Here is a 26833-nt window from a genome sequence, read left to right as displayed (position 1 = left end):
GTTGGGTCTGCCCCATCTCTCAAGACAGTAACATGAGAAAACTTCTTTGACCTCTTTTAAATATCATTTTACTATGTGCAGTTTTCAAAATGCAGTGTCCTCGACTTTACCCTTAATAACCTCTCTGTGCCTTAGTGTCTTCAACTCTGAAACAAAGGGAATGATTAGACGCCTCAGAGTTATGTGACTTCCTTAGAATCACTTATTCTACAACCCCCACACACAAGGAGTAGAGCGTAAGCCCAGCTAATCTTTCAAAAGCTATCTCAATTATTTGATTATTTCAAAAGAGTGTATTATGAACATTTACCTATTTTATTCTAATAATTCACCCCATTCCTCTCTCTCAAGTGTAGGCATAGTTTGATAGTGTGAATCTGAGACCCAAATTCCCAACTGATCTTTCACAGAAAACCCACGTACACCTTCTCCCTGATTTCCGGTATTCCCTGTAGCCTGGACTTCATACCTACTGGTTTTTCTAAGCCCAGGAGAGAATTAGGCAGTGACATAACTGAGCAAGTCCCATTCATCCTAAGGGCGTCTTCCTTCCAGCAACTTTGGAACACCCATTTGGATGGTCACCCTTGCCCAAAGCTGGCCTCTGTTCCCTTGGCCCACCTCACAGGAACCTCCCTTGACCACATCCACCCACGTTCCTTGCATTTCCATGGGCTCACCACCCCAACTCCCTTAGCTGATCTACAGTCACTCTTGGGAGGTAGCCAGTGTGGTTGCCATTACCCTTCATGGAGTAAGTGGGACCAGAGAAACCCAGGGACTTTCCCCAAGTTACACAGCACTTCGGGCCAGAGCTGAAGCCAGCACGCTGGATTCCTTATTCCTAAAATGGCGACGCTTTCCTCACATCAGTGGTTTCCAAACATTTTTTCATTCCAGCTTCTTCCAACTATTTATTCAATGATCTGGCTCTGTGCAAACCTTTTAAATCTAATGAAATCCCACACAGGACAGATCAAACACTGACGTTCATCTCACCCTGATGTCCATCTCACCCTCCCCTCTGCTTGCAGCCCTCCAGCCAGGCCAGGCATTCTCTGCACGCTCTGAGCAGTCCTGCCTCTGGCTCCTAAGCTTCCTCCTGCCCTCACTGTCCAGTCTGTCGAAGCCACTATCATAGCACCTTCTTCATAGCAGTTATTAAGATCGGACTTTCCTTCCTACATGCATTCACTTTCCTGTCTCCATCTACTGCCTTATATTCGCCACAAAGAAAGGACAGCCTTCTCTATTCCTTGTAACTGGCACAGAACAGAAATAATTCAAATTTTAGTTGAACGAAGGACTGATCGAAGGAGGGGTCTCCTCCCACCGCCTGCCTGAAGGACTTGCTCGACATTCAGAGGAACACACCTGAAAAATACTGCCCTGTGTTACGGATGATGATGAAAATTTACCACCTGCAGGATTTGGGGCAAGTCATTCTTCTCTCCTTGCCTCCTTTTCCTCATTTGAAAAGTAGGAGCAGTAATGCCTCTCTCAAAGCCCTGGTGTGACACTGGATAAGTTAATATATAGAAAGCCCTTGGAACAGTGCCTGACGTGTAGTAAGGACTGTAAATGCGTCAGCTGTTCTTATTATTAAGGCTCATTCTGTGGCAGCCACTGTTCTAAGTCCTTTACCGTGCATTAATTAACTCATCTAGTAAATGAGTCTAAGTAGGAGTCATTATAATAGCTAATATTTATTGGGCACTGTGCTAAGTATTTCTGTGCATTCTCTCATCCACTCCACCCAGCAACACTATAAGATATGCTTTTCCTCATTTTGTGAAGGAGAAAAATTAGACTGAGTAGTTAAGAATAATCCAGCCAGGGCCTCACCACTAGTATGATGTAGCATGAGGATTGAGCCTAGGCCTGTCTGCAGAGGCTGTATTGTTACTCATTGCACTCTTCTCCCTCATGCCCTCCTTCCCAACCCTTATTCTGACAGCACTGCTGGGACCCCTCAGAGCCCTGAAGAGCCTTTCACACAAATTCTTAACTCTCCAGAGCAAAGAAAGATCGAGCAAAACAGAGAGAAGGGACTTCATGACTTCAGTCTGTATTTTAAAACTTGCTTTTTAACAGTTTAGGCCAAAGAGAAGTATATTATTACACAAAAATGTTACGGTGACGTTTACAGTCATTGCTTTCCATTTGCCAAAGTTCTATCAGTATCTTCTCAGCACGTAATCTTGTTTTCCTTCAAAATTTCATATCTAATTCTATGGAGCCAATTGATATTGGCAAAAATAATTAATATAAAAAAGAATGAAGGAAAAAACTAAGAGGAACTGGCTTGTAGGGGAAAAAAATCAAATAGAACCAGTGTGCTGTGAGGAAGGCAGCGTTTTGAAACATGCTGGAGGGGAATGTAAAGGGATTTTAGCCAAATGCTTGATTGGAGGAGCGAGAGTGACTTATTTTTCTTTTATATGTTTATATTCAAAAAGGAGAAGGCATGTAAGCAGTTAACCATTTATCAGGAGAAAGGGCTCAGCATGGGGTCTGGGCAAGGATTTTGGAAAAGTTCAGGTTTGAAAATTTGAGCGTGAACTCTGCCAAGTGGACTTTAATAGGAGTTCATGTAATAATTGGCCTGGGAGTTTTAACCAAAAAAGTAGATGCTTTGAAGTGCTGGAAACAAAAAGAAAATCTCATGGCAGTTTTATTGGCTCATATGATCAGCAGCAGATGATAAATGACAAATGGGTCCAGGGCCTTCTGCAGGCCGGCAAAGTCCTGAATTTTGCAAGCAACTGAAAGTTCAGCCCAGCAGCCTGAGCAATATAAGTTGTCAAGTCATAGACACTTCTGATGAGTTAGGAGGCTGAAGCTACTCCAAGTCTGAGATTTTTGGAACTGGAAGGGATCTTCAGAGTCTTCTAAACCAATTCATTTTGGACATAGGGAAATTGAAATCCAGACTTCTCAGGGGCACCTGGGATCCCATCTGCTGCTTCTCCATCCTTCTCCCATGCCACCTCCCATTCTTCTCCACAGTCCAACTTCCCAAGGCGCCCTGCCCACTGCCCACCTTTCCTCTGCACGCCTGCCCTCCTTTGCAGGGGCCACGGGAGGGAATTGCCAAGGCTGCGCATCTCCCAGGAATCCTGTGTGTCTTTGCTTTGGTGTACCTCCTACAGCGTTTAGTTCCCTAACAATTTGAGGAGGGAACTCAATACCCATTCCCAGGATACTTCCCCATGAGCTAAGATTTCCTGATCTTGTGTGTTTTTTTTTTCTCTTGTGACCCGCAGAGATGACAGAACACTGAGCTAAAAATGTCAGTAGTTCAAAATCAAGAGCTCACCCAGGCTAGCTTGGGAAGGACAAAGACCCACGGTCTCAGGTGATTTGTGCTGACTTCTTCCCAGATGGCAGCATCCAGTTGCTGTTCAACAAATACAACTGAAAACCTATATCAACAAATACTATTGAGGACGTCCTGTGGACAGACTGTCCCCGTAACACTTGGGGCTTCCCTCCTTGATAGCATTTACCACTTGTTCTAGAATTACTTGCTTATGTTTCTGGGTCTCTCGCCAGCCTACTGAGCCCACTGCAGCAATTCCAGTGCCAGGCCATAGTAGGCATGCAGAAGAGGGTTTTTGTGCTGGACTGGTCTGCAAGGGATACAAAATTAGACCCTGCCTTCAAAGATCTAGGTCTGAATGGGATAACATGAGCTCAGGAAAATTTGAACAATAAAGGGCTAAAATATAAATTCGGGGATATAGTAGAAGAAGCTCCTAGAGAAACTCATGATGAATTGTCAATATATTCTCCATGGATGACTATTTCAGAATGTTCCATGGAGCCCTAGGTTTGAATAGAGATGCCTCAATGGATGGTGGCACTTAAGCCAGAAGGTTCTGGACCAGCCATTCTCGAGTCGTGCATACACACACACATACACACCAGTCTGGGTCTTTTTGTTGTTTTTTTTACTTATTTAGTTATTTGGGTTTCATCAGTCCACAAATATTTATTGAGTGCCTACTACATGCTAGGCACTCTTCCAGAAACTAAGGACACAGCAATGAAAACAGACAGAAATTCCTGCCTCCACGGAGGGAGCGTACCTTCTAGCAGGAATGTTCCATTCATGCTTTTTTTGGAAAAGGGTTGTATTACATAAGAAAAAGGGGGGTTGTTGCAAAAAGTATCTAAAGAGATCATAGGAATTCTGGGAAGGTGCAGTGAGCAGGGCCTGACGTAGCCACAAAAGCAGAAAAGGCCTTTTGGAGGAAGTGGGTTTGAACTGGATCTGAGAAAGAGTACCATTTGGATGGGCAGAGAGGACTGGGGAGAGTGAGGGCCTTGTGGGCAGGGTGTTCAGGTGCCCATGAGCACACGTGCTTGGAGGGATCCGTGGTCACTGGTGGGGCAGTGAGATACGAGGCTGGGGTGGCAGGCAGGTGCTCTGTCTTGGGCAGCGAGTCCTTCAGGAGCTCTGGTCAATAAACCAGCGTAAGGGCCAGTCCCGGTGGTTAAGTTCAGTGCACTCCGCTTTGGCAGCCCAGGTTCCATTCCCAGGCAAGGACCTATGCTACTCGCCCATCAGTGGCCATGCTGTGGCAGCAGCTCACATACAAAAAGAAGAAGATTAGCAACAGATGTTAGCTCAGAGCAAATCTTCCTCAGCAAAAGAAGAAAAATATCCAGCTTGAGGGTGAAGGACAAGGGACAGCTGCATCCTTGGAAGGTGTCATCTGGTGAATTGCTGCTCTCTGCCCCACAACTTAATGTTATCCATTTCCCTGCAGCCTGCCTTCAAAGGCCTCACCTTCACTGACCTGCCGTTGTGCTTACAACTGAACATCATGCAGAGGCTGAGCGACGGACGCGATCTGGTCAGCCTGGGCCAGGCGGCCCTCGACCTGCACGTGCTCAGTGAGGACCGGCTGCTGTGGAAGAAGCTGTGTCAGTACCACTTCTCCGAGCGGCAGGTCGGTGAGGCCCAGCGGACATCCCTTCCTTCTCTCCCCTCTCGGTCCCCTACCCTCGAGCTTCCTTGGCATCCTCCTAGAGCTTGAGGTGTGGGCGCCCACCCTCCAGGGCTCCCCGGTTTGAATGGAAAACACCAGTCCAAGGAGTTTCTAAATAATGCACATGAAGTTATTTTTCTGGTGGTTTGGATGGAAAAAAAAATTACATTCTTAACCTATTTACATTTTACAACTTGCTCAAAAAAATTCAAAAGTGGCACCAGTCCTTCTTTTCTGTAACAAAGAAATGTACTTTTATGATACTTGACAGCTAAAGGACTTCTACAGATATTATTTCAGTTTATCCTAATGACCAGGGAAGGGTTAGTATCATTATCCTTTAATCAGATAAAGAGACCAAGACCACAAATGGCTGAGGGACATTCCAAATTAGTGAGGTGCTTTCCTCTAGGTGAGAACACTGGCCTTGAATTTGAATTTGGGGCTTTTTGACACCAGCTCTAGGCCTGTTTCCCGTCCTCACGCCGTCTCAGATGTTTTTTTTCCAATTTCTTTATATAGAAGTGTGAGTTCAACAAGTTCTGTTCATGGAGCCATTAATATTTAGATAGAAAATAGAACCACTGTGCCAGGCGGTTACTGCATGTCCCTGGAAATGCTCACTCAAGTCTATAGCAAAGAAAAGATTGAAGCTGTTTATTGAGATCACCTAAACTTGAAGGGACCCTCCAAGTGCAATTTCGTAGAGGTCACTAGTGAGATGTCACCAACCACCTGTTTCTTTTAAAGACTGGTTAAAAGCTACTGTTTAACAGGGTAGAGCTCAGAAACTACTTCTTTATATCTTGGCTATTTTTTTTCCCTGGGTTTTGCAGGGTGTAGATGAAAAAGGGAGAAAAGAGGCAGGAACAGCACTTTTCAGAACCAGAAAACCACAAACCATCTTCTTGATGAACTCTCCCACAACCACGTTTATTTGTTTGATATTTAGATCCGCAAGCGATTAATTTTGTCAGACAAAGGACAACTGGATTGGAAGAAGATGTATTTTAAACTTGTGCGATGTTACCCACGGAAAGAGCAGTATGGAGACACCCTTCAGCTTTGCAGACACTGTCACATTCTTTCCTGGAAGGTATGTGTCTCGGAGGTGGCTGCCACAGCCCCCCAGCCCAGCCCCCGAGAGCCAATAGCACCAGCATTGTGACACTAAGTCCTTTTTACTCTTTACTGTTGCAGCCCCCAGCCGAAAGTGAGGGTAACTGATTCAGTCCCCAGGGAGAAAAACTTTCAGACCTTCCTTTCCTTCACCTCCTTATGTATATTTTTCTGCAGCCCCCTCCCCCAAATTCTCCCATCTCTTTGTGCACAGGTGCACACACACATGCACACACAGCTCTTTAGTTTTTCCGGAACTGATGACATTCTTGACAGAGGAATGTTGTTTTGAAGTTGGGCAATGCCTTATAATGCTACAGGCCAACAAGATGCTTCTGAGAACTCAACCCTCCCCATGGTTTCCTTTCCAGGGCACTGACCACCCGTGCACAGCCAATAACCCGGAAAGCTGCTCTGTCTCACTTTCACCCCAGGACTTTATCAACTTGTTCAAGTTCTGAATCCCGGCACATGACAGCACTTCAGAAGGGTTCCTGTGCTGATTGGATGGTTGGGAATACAGAGTTTGGACACTTCATTTGTAAATAGTGTACATTTTAAACATTGGCTCGAAACTTCTGAGATAAGTCATTGAGAGGACATTGGAGGGCAAAGATGCAGTCGCTGGCTGGGAATTTAAAAATATGGACTTCTCATTAGAATTGGTATGGAAAAGCAGAGATACTGTAAATAAACTTTTTTCCTAACGATTTGCCAGCAAGACTCTAAGGGCAGGAATTCTATTTCATCGGTGAAAACGGAATTCCCTTGATGTCCACTGAAACTCCTTTATGGTTCCCTAAGAGATGTGGAAGAAAAGGGCAAAACTCAAAGACAAGATAGAACCCTCTTTGTTTACAATGTGAAAAAGCGTTTTAAAAAAAGAAGAAAACTGCAGATGAGAAATCCCTGGGCTTTTGGGTTGACTTGGAGTTTGTTTTGAAAAAGCCAAGGAAGCACCACCCATTTTAAACCCACGTGGGCATAAGGCCTTATCTTACGAAGATGTCACACAATAGTCTACCTCGGAAAGCATACAGTGTTCTCTCTGAAGAAGTACGTGGTCCCATAGGCAGTGTCTGTTCTTCTTGTTTCCTCATCATATAAAAAGTGATTTAAAATGGGAAGGGATATTGGAGGCCACCCTCATCAGGTTTCAGACTTCCTTTTTAGGCTAATGGGGCATTCCAGAGTTGCCTGTTTTCTAGAACAACCCCAAAGCATGTATGCCCTTTTTTCCTTTCATGTCATTAGCTCCTTCAAGGCAACGTAAGGCCAATTAAAAACAGTCCCAGAGGAAGTCCTGCCGCAGAGAAGATAGATTTGTCACCCGATAGCTGTGAAGACTTTCTTATTCCTGTTTAACTTCTTGGCTTGTCTGGGCTTCCCAGGGTATCTTCAAGGATAAGCGTATCTCTGTGGACTGGTCGGAGCCGGAGTGCTGATAAAGGCTTGTGAAACAGGTTTTCCATGTCAGTTAAACGTTTTACCAGCTGCTGTCCCACTTGGTGGGTGAGGAGCTGAGGAGCTCGCTTTTCTTTACGTCTGACATCAAAATTTTAGTCAACCTGAGTTAGGGCTTCTTGCAAGGATGATAAAATAAAGCCTGGAATTGTAGCCCAATAGGGAACAGAGGTACTTACTATGAGTTCATCTTAAACTTGCTCCATCCCCCAGGGCATCTTGCTGGCCAATCCCAGCAGGTAGCTGTGTGGAAGGAAGGAAATCTCAGGACGTAAGGAGTTCATTGTCAAATATTTCTGGGAGGGTGTAGGGGATGTTTTTGTTTTCTATCTTTTATTGAACTTTGCTTTTCGACAACAATGTACATATTTTTGCAGTTGTGTCTGCTTTGCTTTTTTTTTTTTTGGCAAATAAAGTTGCCACCCCACATGCCCTTGGCAAAGAAGTGAGGCAGAAATAGGAACTTGGTTCACAGGTGAGGAACAGTGTATACTTGGAGGTTGAACTTGGGGTGACCTAAAAAGAGGAAAGATGGTTAAGCATGGACAGAACCTAGCCAAGGGACCAGCTAGTGGTGCAAGGCCCCTTCACACACTCACACCCTTCCCTGAATACACAACCCAAGTACCAGCATTCAGAAGAGAAGTCAATGACCAGTCAACGCTCCTCACTTTGCAATGTTTGTGCCTGCTCCAGGGTTTCTCAATATTTATTTTCATTATCACCCCCCTCTAAGAAGAAAAAATTAAGTGAATTTAAGATCTCCCTAAGGAGAAAAGTTAAATATTCAAGAATAAGATCTTGTTGGGTAAGGTTGGACTTTGGAGGGTCACACCTAAGAGGTTTTTTCACATTCCCCTGTCCCCCCCCCACCCCCCCCCGCCCCAGTGAAGGTCACATTGAGAATGCAGGGCCTAGACCGTGGAATAAAAAGCTAGTTCTTCCCCAATTCAGACAGGTTCTCTCGAACACCTCAGCTTCCGTAAAGGGGTGGGGTGGAGCTGGGTTTGTTGTTGCTGTGACAGCTCTGGGAAGTTTCACTTGGATATTTTTAGGTTAAGCGTTCATGGCCTTCCACATCTTCCCACTGACTTGTGACCCCCTTCATGCTGATGAAGGAGGTGGAAACTCCTCGGCATCTTCAGTTTGCAGTCCCATAAATGTTGCCCACTTTGGACTGTCGGCACAAAACTGGCAAACCAGTCTCATTTGGACTGCCCGCGATCCTCACCTTGCGCATCACACCCCAGGCAGCGAGGCGCATCTGTGCAGGATGACCCCTACCCCAAGGGACGGGGTTACAGTTTTCTGAAAGGTTTACCTAGATGGTGCCTCTGGGCTCTCCTCATCTCCTTCGGCATTATTGGAGGTGGTGTGTGACAGAGTCGAGGAAAATTTTTAAGGAAAAAAAAAAGAAGAAAGCAACATTTGTGGTTCTGTTTCATTGGAAGAGGAAATGAGGGAAATGGCAGGTGGAGAGGGAGAGGGAAAGGAATAGGGAGAGCGTATCTTCAAGGCTGTGGTCTGTGAGGGCAGTGGAGAAGAGCGTAGCGGATGGAGAGCATCTGTGTTGGCGCCACTGGTAGCTGTGAAGCATGGCCAGAGCCTCACATATAAGTAAAGTGAGTTAAAAAAATTCTTGTTCCCTGGGCACTAACTCTCTATAGAATTTCTATTGGCAAATTTCTATTGGCAAAGCCTCTCTGGACAACCTGACCTAAAACACAAAAAGAATCCTTGTATCAGAACAGCTGTTCTAAAAGCCAGAAGGGACATGACATGGAAATTGCTAGAAGAGATGGAATGCTCTACTCTCTTGGCTGTACCTACCCTATAACATAGAATTTGAAATTGATGTCAATATGAAGTAATTTGGACTTCCAGAGAAGGAAAGAGTTTTGTCAAGGGCAGTGTGAGCAAATCCACAGGGATGTTACGATTTGGGCCAACTGAAAGGTTTATGAGTAATGAGCCTTAAGTCTCCTGTGAGAAAGGCACAGCGTTTGGGGAAAGGAGAATACGTGAAGTTTAGGAGTGCTCACTTTATAGAAAGATCCAGAAAAACATCCAATGTCATCTTAAACTAGATTGCATTATTACTCAACACTGTTGCTTTGAGCAGATGGATCCGTCGCAAGGGAGGGCAGGTGGCAGAAAGTACAAAGTAGAAACATCCCCAGGGTGTCAGTTGTGAGATGACATTTGTTCAGTGATGATCAGTTTTATATTGAAGTGGCTCGAAGGAGATATTTTACGTGGGCTGGGTTTACACTGCAAAGCTCAGCGCAAGAGCGGGCTTCACTTAGCAATGGTGACTCAAGGTAACGGATGTATACTGTGTTATTGCCACATTTCTCATCTTTGTGGATTCAAAAACTGCTTTCATGAGGAGCTTGCAGTTAACAGAGCCTTCTTGTTTCTGTTGTTTTTATGTGGGAGAAGAGAAAGAGCTTGGAATTTGATTTGTCTCAGCAAGTGGTATGATTTATAAGAAGGTCAATCATTTCAAGACATGTCCAGCAGTATATCATTCTTAGTGTTCAGTACCGTGTTTATCGTAAAATATGCACCTGAGTTTATATTTTTCTGCCAGGCTGTAGAGCAATAATGTCTTGCTATGCAGACACCTTCTTTTATGTGTGAATCTTTTTTAACTGTAATTTTATGTGTGAATTTTTTTTAACTAAACTATATCATCATTTTCTATGTTGACATCTGTTGTTTTCTTTTTTTTATCTGTTTCCAACGATCTGAGTCTGTGAACCATCCCTTCTGACTGGATGCTGGCCTAAAATCGTATTAGTGTTTAAACAGACCTCAGAAACACCCTGAAGCTCTAGGCAAAGGCAGAGACATGGCCCTTTGATATATCTTGGGTCCTTGATGTGTTCAACAAACAAGACAGTAATTCCTTTAAACTCGACGTTTTCTATAGATGCTTTCTGCTCTGTTTTTTTAAGGACGGTAGACCCTCTGTGGTTTTCCAAGGGAAAGAAATTCCTACCCCAGATTTTCGAGCTGGAAGGGATGTTCGAGGTGATGGAGTCTGGCATTCCTTCTGCCTTTGAAGACAAGGACACAGGTCCAGAATGTTCAGGGCATGTGCCTCAGCCTACCTGGTACTCAGTGGTGGACTTGAGCGTAAACCAGGGCCTCCTGTGCCCCCTGCCCCGGCACCTTGTGCTGAGGCTGGAGACGCATGACACCCGACACAATTCTTCTCAAGACCTTTGCTGTGGGAGGCAAGCATGACAGTCCAGTGTCAGGCATCTGGCCGTTAACTTTTCCAAATATTTTAAGTCCCTGGTTCTTCCTGGAGAAGTCAAGGAGCCACTTAATGTTTTTCCAGACTTCTGACTCTCTTGTGAGTACAGCATTCTGGTGAGTACAGACTGTTTACCATAAAGTACGCAGCATGTTTTGACAAATTCATTTTTCCCTGAGTACTTACATTTTAATTACAAAGGTGGCCCTTAAGACAGATAACAGCTGAGCAGCCAGCTTGCTTTCTAGAAACCGAGGTTTGATGGTAGCCAGGCAGATGTTTCCTCTCCCCTTTGACTAGGATACATTTACTCCATCCTCTCCATGTCCCCGTCCTCTGGTACCCGCTGTGAGACCTGGTGAGCTTCTATTTCAGCTGAAGTTCACTCTCTGCTAAACCTCATCTTCACTAAGCAAAGGAGAATTATTCCATGAAGCAGCAAGGAGCAAGGGACCACCATATTTGTGACTTTGTCTGCTGGACATTTTCCAAAGTGTCCTTGAACTCAGCAAACAAAGCTTCCTGAAAAATCTCTCAAAATTTAGGCCCTGCTCCATTTGGCCAAAAATGGATGGCTGCTCCAAAACTCTGAACTTCTCGAAACTCCATCTGCTACAACGTTACTTGTGGATTTTGAATATGACTTTTTCTGTCTTGGAGTATAGAGATGTTTGTTTAATTAATGATGCAGTCTGTTAAACAGAAGGCTCCAAGCAGTGCTCTATGCTTGAGAACTCTTGGCGCCATCTTTACCAAATGCCAATCACCCTGGCTAAAGGGGGTGTATATTAAAGTCCATGTCCTAAGCTTAGAAGCTTTAATGTACTTTGCTAATGAAAAATACTATAGGGGGTTGAACATTGTAACTAAAAGTATAAGATTTAAACCAATTCCATGCAAAGATGTTTATTTAATATTGTGTGAGCTGAGTCCTTCTGTATAAATTATTTGCACACTTTTCTTGCATGATGAACTGATTTTTTATAGTTGTTTGTACCAGACAGTGGCATATTTTTGTAAAAATTTTTTGACACTGAATTGCAATAAATGTTTTCCAACAATACACACTGGTGCATGTTTGATGTGTGTCAATTCAAGTTGGCTTTTTATCATACTGAGTATGTTTATCTTTTGCCTAGCGAGGCTTATATCCCTTCTCCCAGAAACTCATTGTAAAATTTCGGGAAACACATAGAGGAATAAGCTTGCTGCTGAGTACCAACCTGAGTCAATAATACATCCTTATGCTTGAAGGGGATGTTTCCACTTAATGTTTGTATAGTAGAATGATTAGGAAATAAGGAACTTTAAAGTCAGTATCAATTATTCATCAACAGACATTTATTGAACAGCTCCTATATGCTAGACTCTGTGCAACGTACTGGGAATAGGATGGTGAACGACACAGATATGGTCCCTGCCCTAATGGAATTTAGATTGTACAGTTGGCCCTCTGTATCGATGCAGAGGGCTGACTAAGGGACTTGAGCATCCGTGGATTTTAGTACCCGCAGGGGATCCTGAAACCAATCCCTCCTTGGATACCAAGGGATGACCTGTAGTGGAAAAGACTGAAAAAAAAAAAAAAAACTAGTAGGAAAAAAATTTAATTTGTAATAAGTACTATGGAAGGGAATAAACAAGAGGCTGAGATGCAGAATAATAAGGGGGACCTGCTTATGACAGGCTGAACAGGGGCCCTCTTCAAGGAAGCGATGAAGCTGAGACGGAAAAGTGAGAAGCCGGCCTCAGAAGATGAGAGCAGGAGCCTTCCAGAAAGACCAAAAGGCTTGTGCAAAGTTCAGATCCTGGGCCTGCCACCTACCTGCACTGTGACCTTTGTCACCTTACTTAACCCCTCTTTCTCAATTTCCTTGACTCCAAAATGGTGATAATAAATCTATTTCTTATGGTTGTGAGAGTTAAGTGAACTAATACAGGTAAGTGCGTGGAACTGGACGCATAATAGGAGCTCCACAGATGTTAACAGTTATGCTTCCCAGAGCAGCAAGGGTCTGAGAGTCGGGTTAGGAACTGCAGCGCCTTCCCAGTTGGATATGATTCGCTCAGGTGACTTCTGGATGCCTGACTTACTTGATTCTTTCACCCTGGAACACACCCGGATCTTGCCACTAACTCTCCATCAGAAAATGACATAAAAGGCACATGAGAGTAATTAGAGAGGTTTTGTTGTTTTTTTTTTTTTTTAACTTGCACCAGGATCACAAAATCTCACCATTCCCTAAATATCCCATGCATCATGCATTCTCTGCTCAGGCTGCTCCACTCACCTAGAATGTTCTTCCCCAACCCCTCTGGTAAGCATCTATTACCTCCTCCAAGTAAGTACGTCTCGTCTCATCTCCCATGACACTTTTTTGCATATGGACTCCACTACATTGTAGGCCTATTTGTGGCCCTGGCACGTGCTGGAGCTGAATGAATTAATATACCCACACATACATTCACAAAATGCTTTTGAAAGTCTCACTTGTAACCACACACTTACCCTCGACTAGAATAAGAATCTTCGTGAGTTTACGTGCATAGATAGAACTACTTATAACTTGGTTAAAAATGAATGGTAGTTGATAAAATAACAAATGTGGAGACCCAGTTTTCATTAAAGTTTCTTTTAAGTTCTTCTAAATCTTTACAAGTCTAGTAAATTTTCATACAAAATAAGAGGGCCTTTTATTACTGTTTGATAAACTCAAATTAAACAGACTAAAGTCCCTTTAAAAAATAAGCCCCTTTTACAAACTTAATAAAAATTCCTTTAAACATTTTAAAGCTGCAATTATAAATCTAATGCATTTGCTGTTTTTTAAGCACTTCAAATACCTGCTCGGATAAGCTTCAACTTTAATAAGCAAAACATTCCCAAGTAAATTAATAACATAAATTTAGAAAATTAGGCATAAATATATCCCAAATTCCCCCCAAAACTCTAACATTGTTAAAATTAGTGAAATTATTATAATTTCCCATTTAAAATGATATCTTAGACTAATTACTTATTTTAAATGGAAATCCTAAGTCTACTCTGGTAGGCAGAATAAGGGCTCCCCAAAGATGGCCACATCCTGATCTCCAGAACCTATGAATACGTTGTATCACATGGTAAAGGGGAAATTGCAGGTGTGATTAAGTTAAGCACTTCAAGATGGGAGATTATCATGGCCTGGTGGGCCCAATGTGATCACAAGGGTCCTTAATAAAAGTGGAAGAGGCAGGCAGAAGAGGTCAGCATGATACAATGTGAAAAGGACGCATCCCGCCATTGCTGGCTTTGCAGATGGAGAGAGGGGGCCATGAGCCAAGGAATGCAAGCAACGTCTATAATCTGGAAAAAGCAAGGGAACAATTCTCCCCTAGAGCATGCAGAAAGGAATGCAGCCCTGCCAACACCTTGACCCTAGCCCAGTGAGGCCCATGTCAGACTTTGGACTTTCTCATGAATTTGTCTTGTTTTCAGCCACTAAACTTGAGGTAATTTGTTACCACGGAAACAGGAAACTAATACAGTGAATCTGACAGATTCTCTAGCATGCCTAGCAACCCGTCCCTATAAAGCTCTTCCCTAGGAGTTCTGCCCCTTCAAATTCCCACTGACTCTTCTGCTGCATGTCCCCCACCCCAAGCTGAGTGAGGGTCTGTCTGCAAATGAAAGGCACAGCTGTGTTTATAGCCTAAATCAGTTTCAAGAGTTAATTGTTGTTGTTGAGATCCTATTAGTTTGTAACATCGTGTAAATTTCAGGTGTACATCATTATATTTCAGCTTCTGTATAGACTACATCATGTTCACCACCAAAAGTCTAGTTTCCATCAGTCACCATACACATGTGGCCCTTTACCCCTTCCAGCCTGCCCGCACCCCATTCCACTCTGGTAATGGGCAGAGGCTATGAGCAAGAGTTGTTTTGACTGCCCAGGTATGTGGACCTGCAAAAGCTAGACAGGAGAGCTCTACCTGTCAGTGGTAGGTATAAAGTTTTCTCCTTCCTATTTTATATGGGCTTAACTGAGGCTGACACCAATCACATTTCTGCCCAAGAAACATTACAGAGAGGCAGCGTTTCAAATTCTCTCCAATAAGCAATGTCTGTGTAGCAGCAGCGTCCTGGGCACTGGAGCAGCCATTCAGAAGTGTGAGCTCAGACATGGCCCTCAGGGAACTTACAGACTTGGTGTGAGGCTGGCAAGGACAAGAGAGTGGACATCAACTATAATAGCACAGGATCCAAAGTTCCAGGTGCCCTCAGGGAGGTACAAAGTACCAGAGGAATTCAGAGAGGAAGAACTGAGTCCGTGCTTCTGAAAAGGAGAACAATGTGGGGTAAGACACAAGCCCACAATGTACTCTTCCTGAGTCAGTGTGAACGGGGCTCCTTCTTTGAAATCTGGGAGCTGGGGACTGTGGCTTAAGAGCCAGATACCAAGACTTACCACCCAAGCCCCTTTGGTGGTGTCAATAGGTTTCTTAAATTTAAGGAAAAAAAAAACCACAAGTTTGGGAAGATTTCCCTTTTGGAGGGAACTGAAGCTCTCTGTGTCCACTGGGGTCCCAGTACCCGAGCCCCACCACTATTCTAGAAAACTAACAGAAGCTCAAATGAACCCCAGGTCCCTTCAAGGAGCTCTGTGGTGGTTAATTTTGTGTCAACTTGGCTAGGCCATGGTGCCCAGGTATTTGGTCAAACACCAATCTAGTCGTTGTTTCGAAGGTATTTTTTAGATGTGATTAACATTTAAACCGGTAGACCTTGAGTAAAGCAAATTACCCTCCATAATGTGGGTGGGGCTCATCTAATCAGTTGAAAGCCTTAGAGAGAAAAACTGATGTGCCCCTAAAAAGAAGGAATTCGGCCTCCAGGCTGCCTTTGGACTTGAGCCGCAATGTTAACTCTCGGCTAGGTCTCCATCCTGCTGGCCCGCCCCACAGATTTCAGACTTGCCAGTCCCACAATTGTGTGGGCCCATTCCTTAAAATAAATAAATCTTGATAGATAACAGATAGATAGATAGATAGATAGATAGATGATGGATTTTAAGGAATAAAATATATATCTATAAAGATAGAAAATATACATGTATACATAAAGAGAGAGAGACACAAATCCTATTGGTTCTGTTTCTCTGGAGAACCCTGACTAATACAAGCTCCTAGAAAGAGAACAAGGGCAGGGACAGTCTAGAGGAAGGCGTCAGAGGGCAGGGGGGAAGGAAGGAAAACCAGAGAGAGCGGAATCTAGCGGCTGTAAGAGGCAGTCAGCCAACGACCACATCCTGAGAAATCATATTTGGCAGATGCCAAAAAGTGCAACGAAACAGTCACTCTTAACCCACATAAAAGTGTTTGAGTGGCTCCCCCGTCTTTGCACTTTTTAAACTTGTATTCAATTGTTTTCATGATATTTTATTATTTAATTATATTTTTACTAGTTTTTTTCTTGATTTCAAAATTATTCCAAGGAGCCCCTACTTCCTTCAGAGAGGCAACATAGCATCAAGGTCAAGAGCAAAGAATCGGAAGACAATCTTCCTGGGTTCGATCCCCACCCTGCCTCTTCCTAGCTCTAGGGGACAGTGTGCTAAGCCTTGCCATGCCTCAGTCTCCTTATCTGTAAAATGGGGGTGACGGCAGTACCTGCATCATAGAATCACTGAGGAGTCATTGAGTTGATGCCCGTTACCTGATCAGATCTATTTTGTGTGGTTAAAGCAGCACTTCACACACGGTAAGCTTTATATAAACTTTTGTTATTATTATTCACTCAGCACACTGTCCATTTCTGTTTTTGCATTATATGCTCTAGGCAGAAAACCCATGTAGCCTTTACTTTCCATAAAGAGAAACCTAACGAGTAAATCAAGGAGCCCTACAATTCTAGCCTTCGCTTATGGCTTAAAGCAGTGGTCTCCAACTATCCCATGAGAGAACCTTTTTTTAAGCAGAAACCCAATATATGTGTATTTATTTATCTACAAACTACAGGCAGGCCTTACTATCAACTAGTATTTCAAAGCAAAATGAACACTTAGGAGGAAAGCCATGATTAGTAGTGATGGATATAAATCCATATTTCAAATGGTTGATCATCTTTAATTTTTTGGCCAGTTTTTGGTCAGATCTCATTAGCTTGTCATCCAAAGGGGCCCTCCTAAGAGAGTCGTGACATTTTCTCATTCCTTCGTGTCTCTAATAGTAATATGTGCACTCTGTTGTTTCTTTGCAAGAAACTTCTTAAGGCTTTTGTCCGTTTTGTGAGGTTTCATTTATTTAAAATGAGATACTATAATCCATAAATGCATTTAGCTACACACACAGAAGTTGCAATATGTCCCAATACACTGAAAACAAGTGATGGACTTAGGGTGCCACTGGCCCTCACTCCACATTGGGGCCAAGGTGCCTTGGGTACTAACACCTGATGTCTGATGGGTGGATGGAGAAGACCATTGTCTATCTGGATATTAAATATTTGTAAAGCTTTTGTGCTGGTTGTTCTCTGCTCCCAAAGATCCATTCTCCACTTCTCTGCCCAGCTCTATGCCCCAGGGGGCTGACCACAAAGGGCTGCATCCCCAACCAGGTGTCTGGTTGGGTTTGTCCAATGGGAGGTGGTGGCAGGGACCAGAGCAGAGGTAGAGGGAGTTTGGGTCTCCCTTGCCCACTGTCTCCTGGCTGGCCCCCACTCTCTGGCAGAGGCTGCGTCCCTCCTCCACATAAACCCTCGCCATGTCTCCAGCTATCACCGGGCTCCTCTCCAAGCCTGGGAGAAGCAGTTCTCATTGTTGCTCACCTCTGGGGCCTCAGCATCCTTTCTGTTCCATTAACCCTGCCCACATCTGTCTAAGTAGTCCATTCATTGGAACTACACAAGGAGATTATTTCCTGCCAGAAACCTCATTGTTAATTGCTTTCTTTCTCTTTAATAAAGAAATCAATGGAGGTTACCATCTTTTTCTTCTGGCACCTCACTTTGGAGACCACTGGTTTAAATAGCTCTTGTGATGATTGACCAAATCATTTTCCTGACCAGGTGAACGGGAGCCTTGGATTCCCTTTCCTCCCATCACTTTTCGGGGGTAAAGTTCTGACTCAGGCCCACAGACAGCTGCTGACAAGAGCAGCCTCACAGAATGAGTCAGCAGCCCTGCTCTGGGCTCTTTCCCTGCTAGGCTGAACCTGAGGCAAGCCACTTCCGCTCTCTGATTCTCTCCTCTTCTGTAATGTGAAGGTACGTTGTATTAGCTACTCTCTCGGTCCCTTTCAGCTCAAATGTTCTTTTGTGATTTTAGGAAGTCATATATTAGTTCAGATGAAACTATGTTATTTTGTATTTGTATTTTATTTCTGGATTTTATTTCTGGATTTTCTTCAATACTCTCCCCATCTTCATCCCCATAACAAGCACACACACACCCTCCATCAGTTAGAATTTTTCTTGCGTGAAATCCTTTAAATTTTATAAATTCCTAGGTAATAAGAATTAAGAAAACCCAGCTGCAACATCAATAATAAATTGAATCCTGCTCTTTGCCAAGTGCTTTCAAATACATTACTTTTTTAATTGGCATCGCAACCCTGTAAGACAGATACTAGCATTATCCCCACTTTCCAAATGTAGAAACTGAGGAGGCTCAGAGAATGATTTGCCCAAGATCACACAGCATGGTACCTTGAGGCTGCTCACGAGAGCTGAGCTGAATAGGTTTCTCTCTTTCCAACTCCACATTCAACGGCATGTTGGTAACTTAAAATTGGCCATCATGGGAATATTTACCCCATAGAAATCAGCAAGAGCTACAAATCAAAGCTCTTGGGTTTCTTTTAAGAGCTGATTTTTAAGCATTTACCATCCCACTCTGAGCACACAGCTACTAAACCACAGAGGTAGGGTTTAAGCTCAAATGTGTCTCGCCCTAAACCCAGGGGTCTTTTGATGACCCTCCATCTATCTTTCCCACACAGCACCTAGTACAATACCTCGGGAAGAGTCTTTGTGAAATTCATACTTCCTGCAATAGCCTCCCAGGGGACTCTAGGATAAACCTTCATTAGCCTTGCCATCCAAATGGTCTTTCTATTCAATGAAGACTTGCCGACAAATAACTTCAAAAGAATTCTTGGCTTGTGCTAATAGCCCTGCCACTGGTAGACGGGACTAGGTTATACACAAAGCCCTGCTTTGTTTCCATGTCCCTCCTATGTATGAACACAGCACTCTCTTCTCTCCCAGTCAGGATTTGTCGCTCTTTCTAGGTGGGGCATTTCACAATCCTGAAGTGCTTTGACATGAATGCAATTGTAACTTGAAACAAAGCAAAGGAGAGAGGGGAGAAACCTTGAATTCAGGCAACTGTGAACTTCGTAGACTTATTAAAGACGTTAAACCTGACAGAGACCTCAAGAGGTGATCTGGGCCCAGCTTCTATCCCCTTCCTATAAGCATATCCCCCCTAGTACACAGAGAAGACAGCTGAGACCTAGGAATATTAACGATCTGCCAAGAAACCTAATAAAGGATCATACTCTGTAATTTGCTAATTGAAACAAGATATTGAATGGGGTTTCCCTTGTCCCAGAACTTTGTTTTTTGGGGGTTTTTTCCCCCATGTGTTAATTTTAACTAGTTTAACTATCATGGGTCACCTCACTTCCTAGTTCTGGGGACATCTATCTCTTTCAAGTACTTCTAACATGGGCCACATGCCTCAGCTCAAAGAGAAGTTGCCTGTGTATATAATTTGGAAAAAACTTCCAGTCACTCTTTAATTTCTGAAGATACACAATTCACAGAGTCATGGCTTCAGGTGTGAAGGGAAAAGATAAAGATATATACCAAACTTTGTGGTCTGTTTCACAGAATTGCTTATGAACTAAAATGTTGTATCTCCTATATTATCCCTGGGAGATTTTTTTCAAAGTTTGGAAATATCCCCAGTTGTGTTTTGGGGGTTTTTTTTCCAGCTTTATTGAGATACAACTGACATATTCTGTAAATTTAAGATGTACAATGTGATGATTTGATGCATGTGTATATTGCAAAATGATTACCACAATAAGGTTAGTTAACACCTTCATCATCTCACATAATTAACAATTTTGTGTATATGATGAGAATATTTAAGATCTATTCCTTTAGCAACTTTCAAGGATATAATGCATTTTTAACTATAGCCACTATGCTGTACATTAGATCTCTAGAACTTATTCATCTTATAACTAGAAGTCTGTACCCTTTGACCAACATCTTCCCATTTCCGCCACCCCCCAGCCCCCAGAAACCAACATTCTAGTCTCTGTTTCTATGGGTTCAGCTTTTTTAGATTTCACATATAAGGTCACACAGCATTTGTCTTTCTCTGTCTGACATTTTACTTAGCCTAATGCCCTTAAGGTCCATCCACGTTGTCACTAATGTCAGGATTTCCTTCTTTTTCATAGCCTAATACTATTCCATTACTTGTGTGTGTGTGCACATGTGTACCACATTTTCTTTATCCATTCACCCATTGATGGACACTTAGGTTGCTTCCACGTCTTGGCTATTGTAAACAATACTGCAGTGAAGTCCCAGAAGTTTGGATAAAACCCAATGCAGAGGACAAGTGGCACTGAGTATCCTGACATTCTAAGTTCAACAAGTGGAGCCAACCACCTCCCTTCAGGGCTGTCAAGAGGCCAGAATCAACCCCATTCCCTCCATCATGTGAATCAATATAAAGGGAGGAGTGAAGAGAGAGGAGTGTTCACAGAAAGAGACTACCCCTCCCCTAAGTCACAGCAGGGACTCCAGGAGAATCATTCATAAAGCCCAGGAGTTCCAGTGACATGCAAGACTGGCATTTCATTCCCCTACAGGTGGCTACTTGGGCAGCCTGGGGCAAATGGTGCCTGGGGCAGGGAACAGGGACTTGGAGAGGATGCTGACCTGGGAGATGGAGGAGCAGTAAGGCAGCTTGCACTGTCCCCAGTGGCATGCGAGGGTGTGCAAGTTTTCCTTGGGTGGAGTGGACACTAAGAGGGATGTAGCTGGGCTTGAGCCATCTTGCCTGCATCTCATTAAGAGGGTATCCCCCAGGTCAGCGGCCCCAGCAGCCACTGAAGGGGGTGGGGACTGAAGTGGGGTTGGGGAAAGAGGTTGTGCTGGAGCCAGATCTCCATGCAAGGAAGTGGGTGGGGAGAGACTGCCAGAGGGGCCTCCAAAGGACTTGCTCACACACCTCACGGGAGAACCAGCTCTGGACACCTACCTGCCGCAGAGAGAACCGGCCACAAACCAGTTATCTAGAGAAGCAGCAACAACCCGCGGGGAGAGGTTGGAAAATTTGTCTTGGACGGCAAAGTAAGGAGGAACCTCTGCCTACTCCCCATCCCTACCCTCCTACCCACCCTCACCCCACAACCAACACCTAAACTCCAGGAGGAGGGACAGTCATGAGGAAATCAGCCACCACTGCGGCCACAGCCTCCCCCTGAACTGGCGGGGAGGAGAGGAGAGCTACAGATCAGACCTGAGAGAGACATTATAAAATAAAGGCTGAGGCTCAGATACCGGAAAGAGGTCACTAATAACCAACAGGGGCTAAAAAGCTGCAGCAATTGCCCTGAAACATCAAGGGAGTCATTCCCAAGAAGCCTCAGGAACAGCCATGTGATACGCTTGGAAGCCAATACTGGGGAAAAACAATCTTTCCACGTTTATACCCCAAACTGAGACTTCCCAGTAAGCTAGTTTCAATTTATTCAACATTATTCGCCTATTGTGTGCCTGGTCAAAAAAGACAGTTGGAGTCTGCATATTTAAGGAGCCCACACATTTACGGGGGACAGTCAGGCATATAAACCAAAATTTTAATATTCCACAACCAGGTATACATGAGTTTCAGCGGAGACACAATAATACTTATATTGAATAGATGTTTCTGTGTTTCAATGTCCCCATCTATAAAATGGAAATAATAGCGCCCGCCTCACAGGATGGTCGGTTGAGCTATTTTATGTAGAAGAATGCCTGGCACAGAGTAAACTGAACACTTGTTAGTATTCAATATTATAGTTATTATGGTTATTTTTATATTGAAAAGCTATGTTCTAAGCACGCTAAATACTTGATTATCTCCACAATTGTATAAAACAGGTACTACTTATTATTCCCATTTGACAGAGGAGGGAACTGAGCACAGGACACACAGTAGAACTGGGATTCAAACTCCAGCTGTCTAAACCCCGCACCCACACTCCTAGTGGAGCGTAGGGGTTAAGAATGGCCAGTTTTGCTGGGCACTTCCGGGAACGCAAAGGCGAAAGTACTTTTTCCAAAACAGCAACTGATAAAATGTCATCCTAAAATAACTTGCAACGAAAACGTCTGGCTCTGAACTTTTTAAAAACATTCGCATGAATTTTTCAATCCGATTTCAAATTAGAAAATGGCAAAAATTCATCGTGGGGACTGGGCATGCAGACGTGAGTTCGCCGGCTGGTGGGACTGGGGCCCATCCAGGCATGTTGATCCTTTGACTCAAAATCCAGCCCTTCTGCAGAAAGCTGCGTCCTGCCCCTCAGCCAGGTGCCTGGTTTGATTTGGATGCCATGCCCCGCAAAGGGGAATTTTAGGTCCTCAGCAGTGCAGCTCAGGCAAGCTATGCTTGCTCTCGGTGTTTATATAAGCATCCTAGCTCCAGACAAGGGGTGCTGGTGCCCTGTAATTACAGGCTCGCTGGCCTGTCGCTGGGGAGAGAAAACAGGGATGATAGCTCCATCTGCCTGTGGAATCCAAGCTCTTTCTAGAAGCCCAAGAAAGCTCCTGGAAAAGGAAGCAGCAGGCCAGGTCCACTAGCACCACGATTCAAAGCATCCATTTTTGTGAAATAAACAGATTTTGGCTGCCCCCAACCTGAGTGTGACTGTGGCCTCATAAACGACATGATCACATCTGGGTAGCATTTTGTTAAGTTGAGAGGCTCCTATAAATTTCCCAACCACATAAATCCCCCCAAACATCTTCTTTAATCAGGACCAGTAAGAATTAAACCTGAGAAGCATAAAAAAAGACATGTTCATTAATCCATACTGTGCATCAGGATTCCAGAAACCAAAATCTTGCTTCTCTTTCACACATCAATAAATTGTGAGCTTATGTCCAGAGTTCCCACGGGCGGCTGGCAGTAACAGCTTTTAATTCCACTGCATTTCATCAATCCTAAGACGAACATTCTTTTCATTTTTAATATCTTTGAATTCGGCCTGCATTTTAGAATCCATGACATCTTGGATTCAATGAAACACAAACTCATGATTGAAACACACGTTACCCATCAATTCTACTCTTAAATCTCTCCTTGATTGGTCCCTCCCCTCCTTCTCCACTGCCTTCCCCCTGACTGGAGCCCTCGGCATCACTTGCCTAGGAGTTTCCAAAAGGTGCTTAACCTGTCTCCCCATCACCAGCCTGAACCCCTCCAATACATCCACTTTGCAGCCCAAGAGGTGTTTCTAGAACACAAATCTAATCATATCACTCCCTTGTTTACAATCATTCAATAGATAATTGTTGAATCTGAGCGATAGGTAAATGAAGATTCTTTTCACGATTTTTTCTATTTTTGGTCGGTGCCTTAGTCTCCGGCTGCCATAACAAAAACCATAGACTGTGGCCTTAAACAAGAGAAATTCATTTTTTCATAGTTCTGGAGGCTGGAAAGTCCAACATCAAGGTCTGGCAGGGTCCAGTTTCTGGTGAGAGCTCTCTTTCAGGCTTGCAAACAGCTGCCTTCCCACTATGTCCTTGCATGGTGGACACCTGATCTCATTTAATCTTGATTTCCTCGTAAAGACCCAGTCTCCACATACAGTCACACTGGGGGTTAGAGCTTCAACATACGAACTGGGTGGGGGAGGGGGGACACAATTCAGTCCATAGCAGGAGGCATGCCATTTGACATAAGCTGTGAAATACATCAATGAGAATGCCCCAGACCATTAACAATGGTTACCTCTGTGGTTGGGGAACCGATGCAATTTGGATGGTCACAGAAGACAGCAGTGAAAAGGGAATTTCACTCTTAACCATAAAATATTTCTGGGTTGTTTGAAAGTTTAGCAAGAGTTACTATTGTCTTTTTTATAATAATTTTTAAATCATTTCGAGGTTTCCCATTAACTCTGGTCTAACATTCAAGCTCACTGACATGGTAGCAGGACCAGCAATAATCAAGCTCCTGCCTCCCCAAAGCCTCATCAAGAGCCATACACATCCTCTGCTCCTGCTCCTCCAAACCACATGCCGTTCCCTGAACTAGCTACCGACTTCGCGTCTCTGCTACATGTATTGTTCTCACTGTCTGGAATGCCCTTCCCTGTCTTGTCTGCCTGGTGAACTTCTACTCTCCCTACAAAGCCCAGCTCAAATGTCACCTCTTCTGTAAAGACTTCTCTGCGCATCATCTCCCAATTTCTAAGGTACCATGTTTATGGTCCCGTCATAGCCCTGATCTCACTGTATTATAGTTATTTATTTGCAGAGCTGTCCCTTCCAAAAGACTAAATGCTTGACAATCTGTATGATAATTCATTTTTGTATCCACAGTGCCTAGTTCAATGGCTGCCACATCATAGTGGTTCATTACATACATACAGTATAACCAACACTAATGAAATGGATTTTTCTGTCCACACAAAACTGTGGTGAATTTAATTTCAATCACAATGCAGCTGACCGGAAGTGGAACTGGGTACGCTTTTGAAGAAGGTAGCTTTAAGACTAATAGAAAATATGCTTTCACACAATATGTAACTAAGTCTATAGCCCGCTTGCCCTAAGAAGTGGTCTAGACCTAAGGTTCTTGATAATCTCTGGAAGCACATTTTTAAAAGGAAACAGATTTGCAGCCCTCACCCCAGGCTGGCTAAGTGAAAATCTCCAAGGATGGACTCCCCGAATCTATAAAATCTTAAAACATCCCAGGAATGCTGATATAGTTGGTCCAAGGATCGATGTTTTGGAACCTCTGCTTTAAGGGAAAATAGGAACAGTGTTAAAAAGAGTTTAGGTAAATTTATTCATGATATTGTGATGGCACCTTGTTTTGGTCTTTTATTTATAGTAAATGATGGACTAACTTTAATTCAATCACTTTGAAAACTTGCTGCCTCACGCTGAGGGGTGAATTGGATATTAGAAACAGGTGCACTGACGTTTTTTATCTGCACGATAAAAATACGAGGCAAAAAAACCGAAAAATGTTAGAAGGCTATACAACTCACACAAGAGGGGGCAGAGATAAACAAGGGCACCCCTCCAAACTTCCTACTTTATTACAAGCTCCAGATAAAGAGCAAACCACTCAGCTTGGCAACCTAGACTGGGCTGCACATTTTCCTTTTGCTGCTCCAGATCCACTCTCCATCCTTCTCTATCCCCCTCATGGCCGGGGAAGCTGACCCTTGTGAACTGCATCTGTGGGTCCCTTGCCTGCAGCTTCTGGTTAGATCTGGCCAGTGGAAAGAACACAGGGAGATCTGGAAGGGGAAGGCAGATGATTTATTCCTACTGACACTTGCCTGCCAGGCCACAGGCTAGCTGCCTTCCCCTCCAGAAGGCCACAGCGGGTCAGTTGACTCACCCCATGTAGCTTTCTCACGGGGTTCTGGTCACATCTTCCTTCTCCTCACTCCTTTTAGGTTTAAGGACTGTAATGTGTTCCTATTGCTGCTGTAACAAATTACCACCGACCTAGTGGCTTAAAGCAACGCAAATTTATGATTTTACAGTTCTGGAGGTCAGAAGTCTAAAATGGGTTGGCAGGACCGTGTTCTTTTGGGAGGCTTTAGAAGATAATCCATTTCTTTGCCTCGTACAGTTTCCAGAGGCTGCCAGCATTCCTTGGCTTTTGGCCCCACATCACTCCGACCTCTACTTCCATCATCACATCTCCTTTTCTGTCTCTGATCAGCCAGCCTCCCTCTTATAAAAACTTCTTGGTCCCAGCCACCATCGTCTTTTGTACGGGAAACCCCAACAGTGTTCTTATCCTGTCTGGTCCATTCTCCAGACAGCAGCAAATCAATCCTGTCACTCGTCTATTTAGGACACTTTGGTGGGTTTCCATAACACTTAGAATAAAACTCAATTTCTTCTCAAGAGCTGATGAGGCCCTCCATGAACTGGTAATGCCTGTCTTTCTAGTCTCATCTCATCCCGCTCTCCCTGTTATGCTCTGCTCACACTCGTTCTCTTTGAGACCCTTGATTTTGTCGAGCTCTTTCTCACCTCAAAGGCTTTGTCAGTATTGTTCCCTCTTCCCAGGCTCTTTCTCATCATCAGGTCTTAAATGTCACCTCCAGGAAGCCTTCCTTTACTACCCCATACAAAGTAGGATCTGGACCTTCCTCCCCCGTCTCAACTCCATTATTCTCTATCTCAACTCTTTATTTCCTTCATGGCACTTATCACAATTTGTAATGATTTCATTTGTTTGTTTGTTTGTTTGTTTCTTTAAAGATTAGCACCTGAGGGCCGGCCCGGTGGCACAGTGGTTAAGTTTGCACATTCCGCTTCAGCGGCCCGGGTTTGGATCCTGGGTGCAGACATGGCATCGCTTGACACGCCATGCTGTGGTAGGTGTCCCACATATAAAGTAGAGGAAGATGGGCATGGATGTTAGCTCAGGGCCAGTCTTCCTCAGCAAAAAGAGCAGGATTGGCAGGAGTTAGCTCAGGGCTAATCTTCCAAAAAAAAACCCAAAAAAACATTGAAAAAGATTGGCACCTGAGCTAACATCTGTTGCCAATCTTTTCTTCTCCTTCTCCTTCTTCTTCTTCTCCCCAAAGCCCCCCCGTACATAATTGTATATTCTAGTTGTGAGTGACTCTGGTTGTGCTATGAGGGACGCCACCTCAGCGTGGCCTGATGAGCAGTGCTATGTCTGCGCCCAGGACCCAAACCCACGAAACCCTGGGCTGCAGAAGCAGA

At 43.9% G+C, this 26833-nt stretch overlaps 1 protein-coding gene across 1 annotated transcript in view; it reads left to right on the top strand.

The window, feature by feature from the left end:
* The window catches only part of FBXO32 (F-box protein 32), a 34843-nt gene extending 22935 nt beyond the window's left edge, over positions 1-11908 (top strand). Inside the window, exons 7-9 of the mRNA XM_001497735.6 lie at positions 4776-4958; positions 5950-6093; positions 6488-11908. Of these exons, the coding sequence (XP_001497785.1) occupies positions 4776-4958; positions 5950-6093; positions 6488-6577 (417 nt within the window). The 3' untranslated portion in view covers positions 6578-11908. The remainder of the gene's footprint in view (positions 1-4775; positions 4959-5949; positions 6094-6487) is intronic.
* The last annotated feature ends 14925 nt before the right edge of the window (positions 11909-26833 follow it).

This window comes from Equus caballus, chromosome 9 (genome assembly GCF_041296265.1).
Source record: "Equus caballus isolate H_3958 breed thoroughbred chromosome 9, TB-T2T, whole genome shotgun sequence".
Classification (NCBI taxonomy): Eukaryota; Metazoa; Chordata; class Mammalia; order Perissodactyla; family Equidae; genus Equus; species Equus caballus.
Note: the sequence above shows the minus strand (reverse complement) of the source record. Positions and strands in the feature narration are given on the sequence as shown.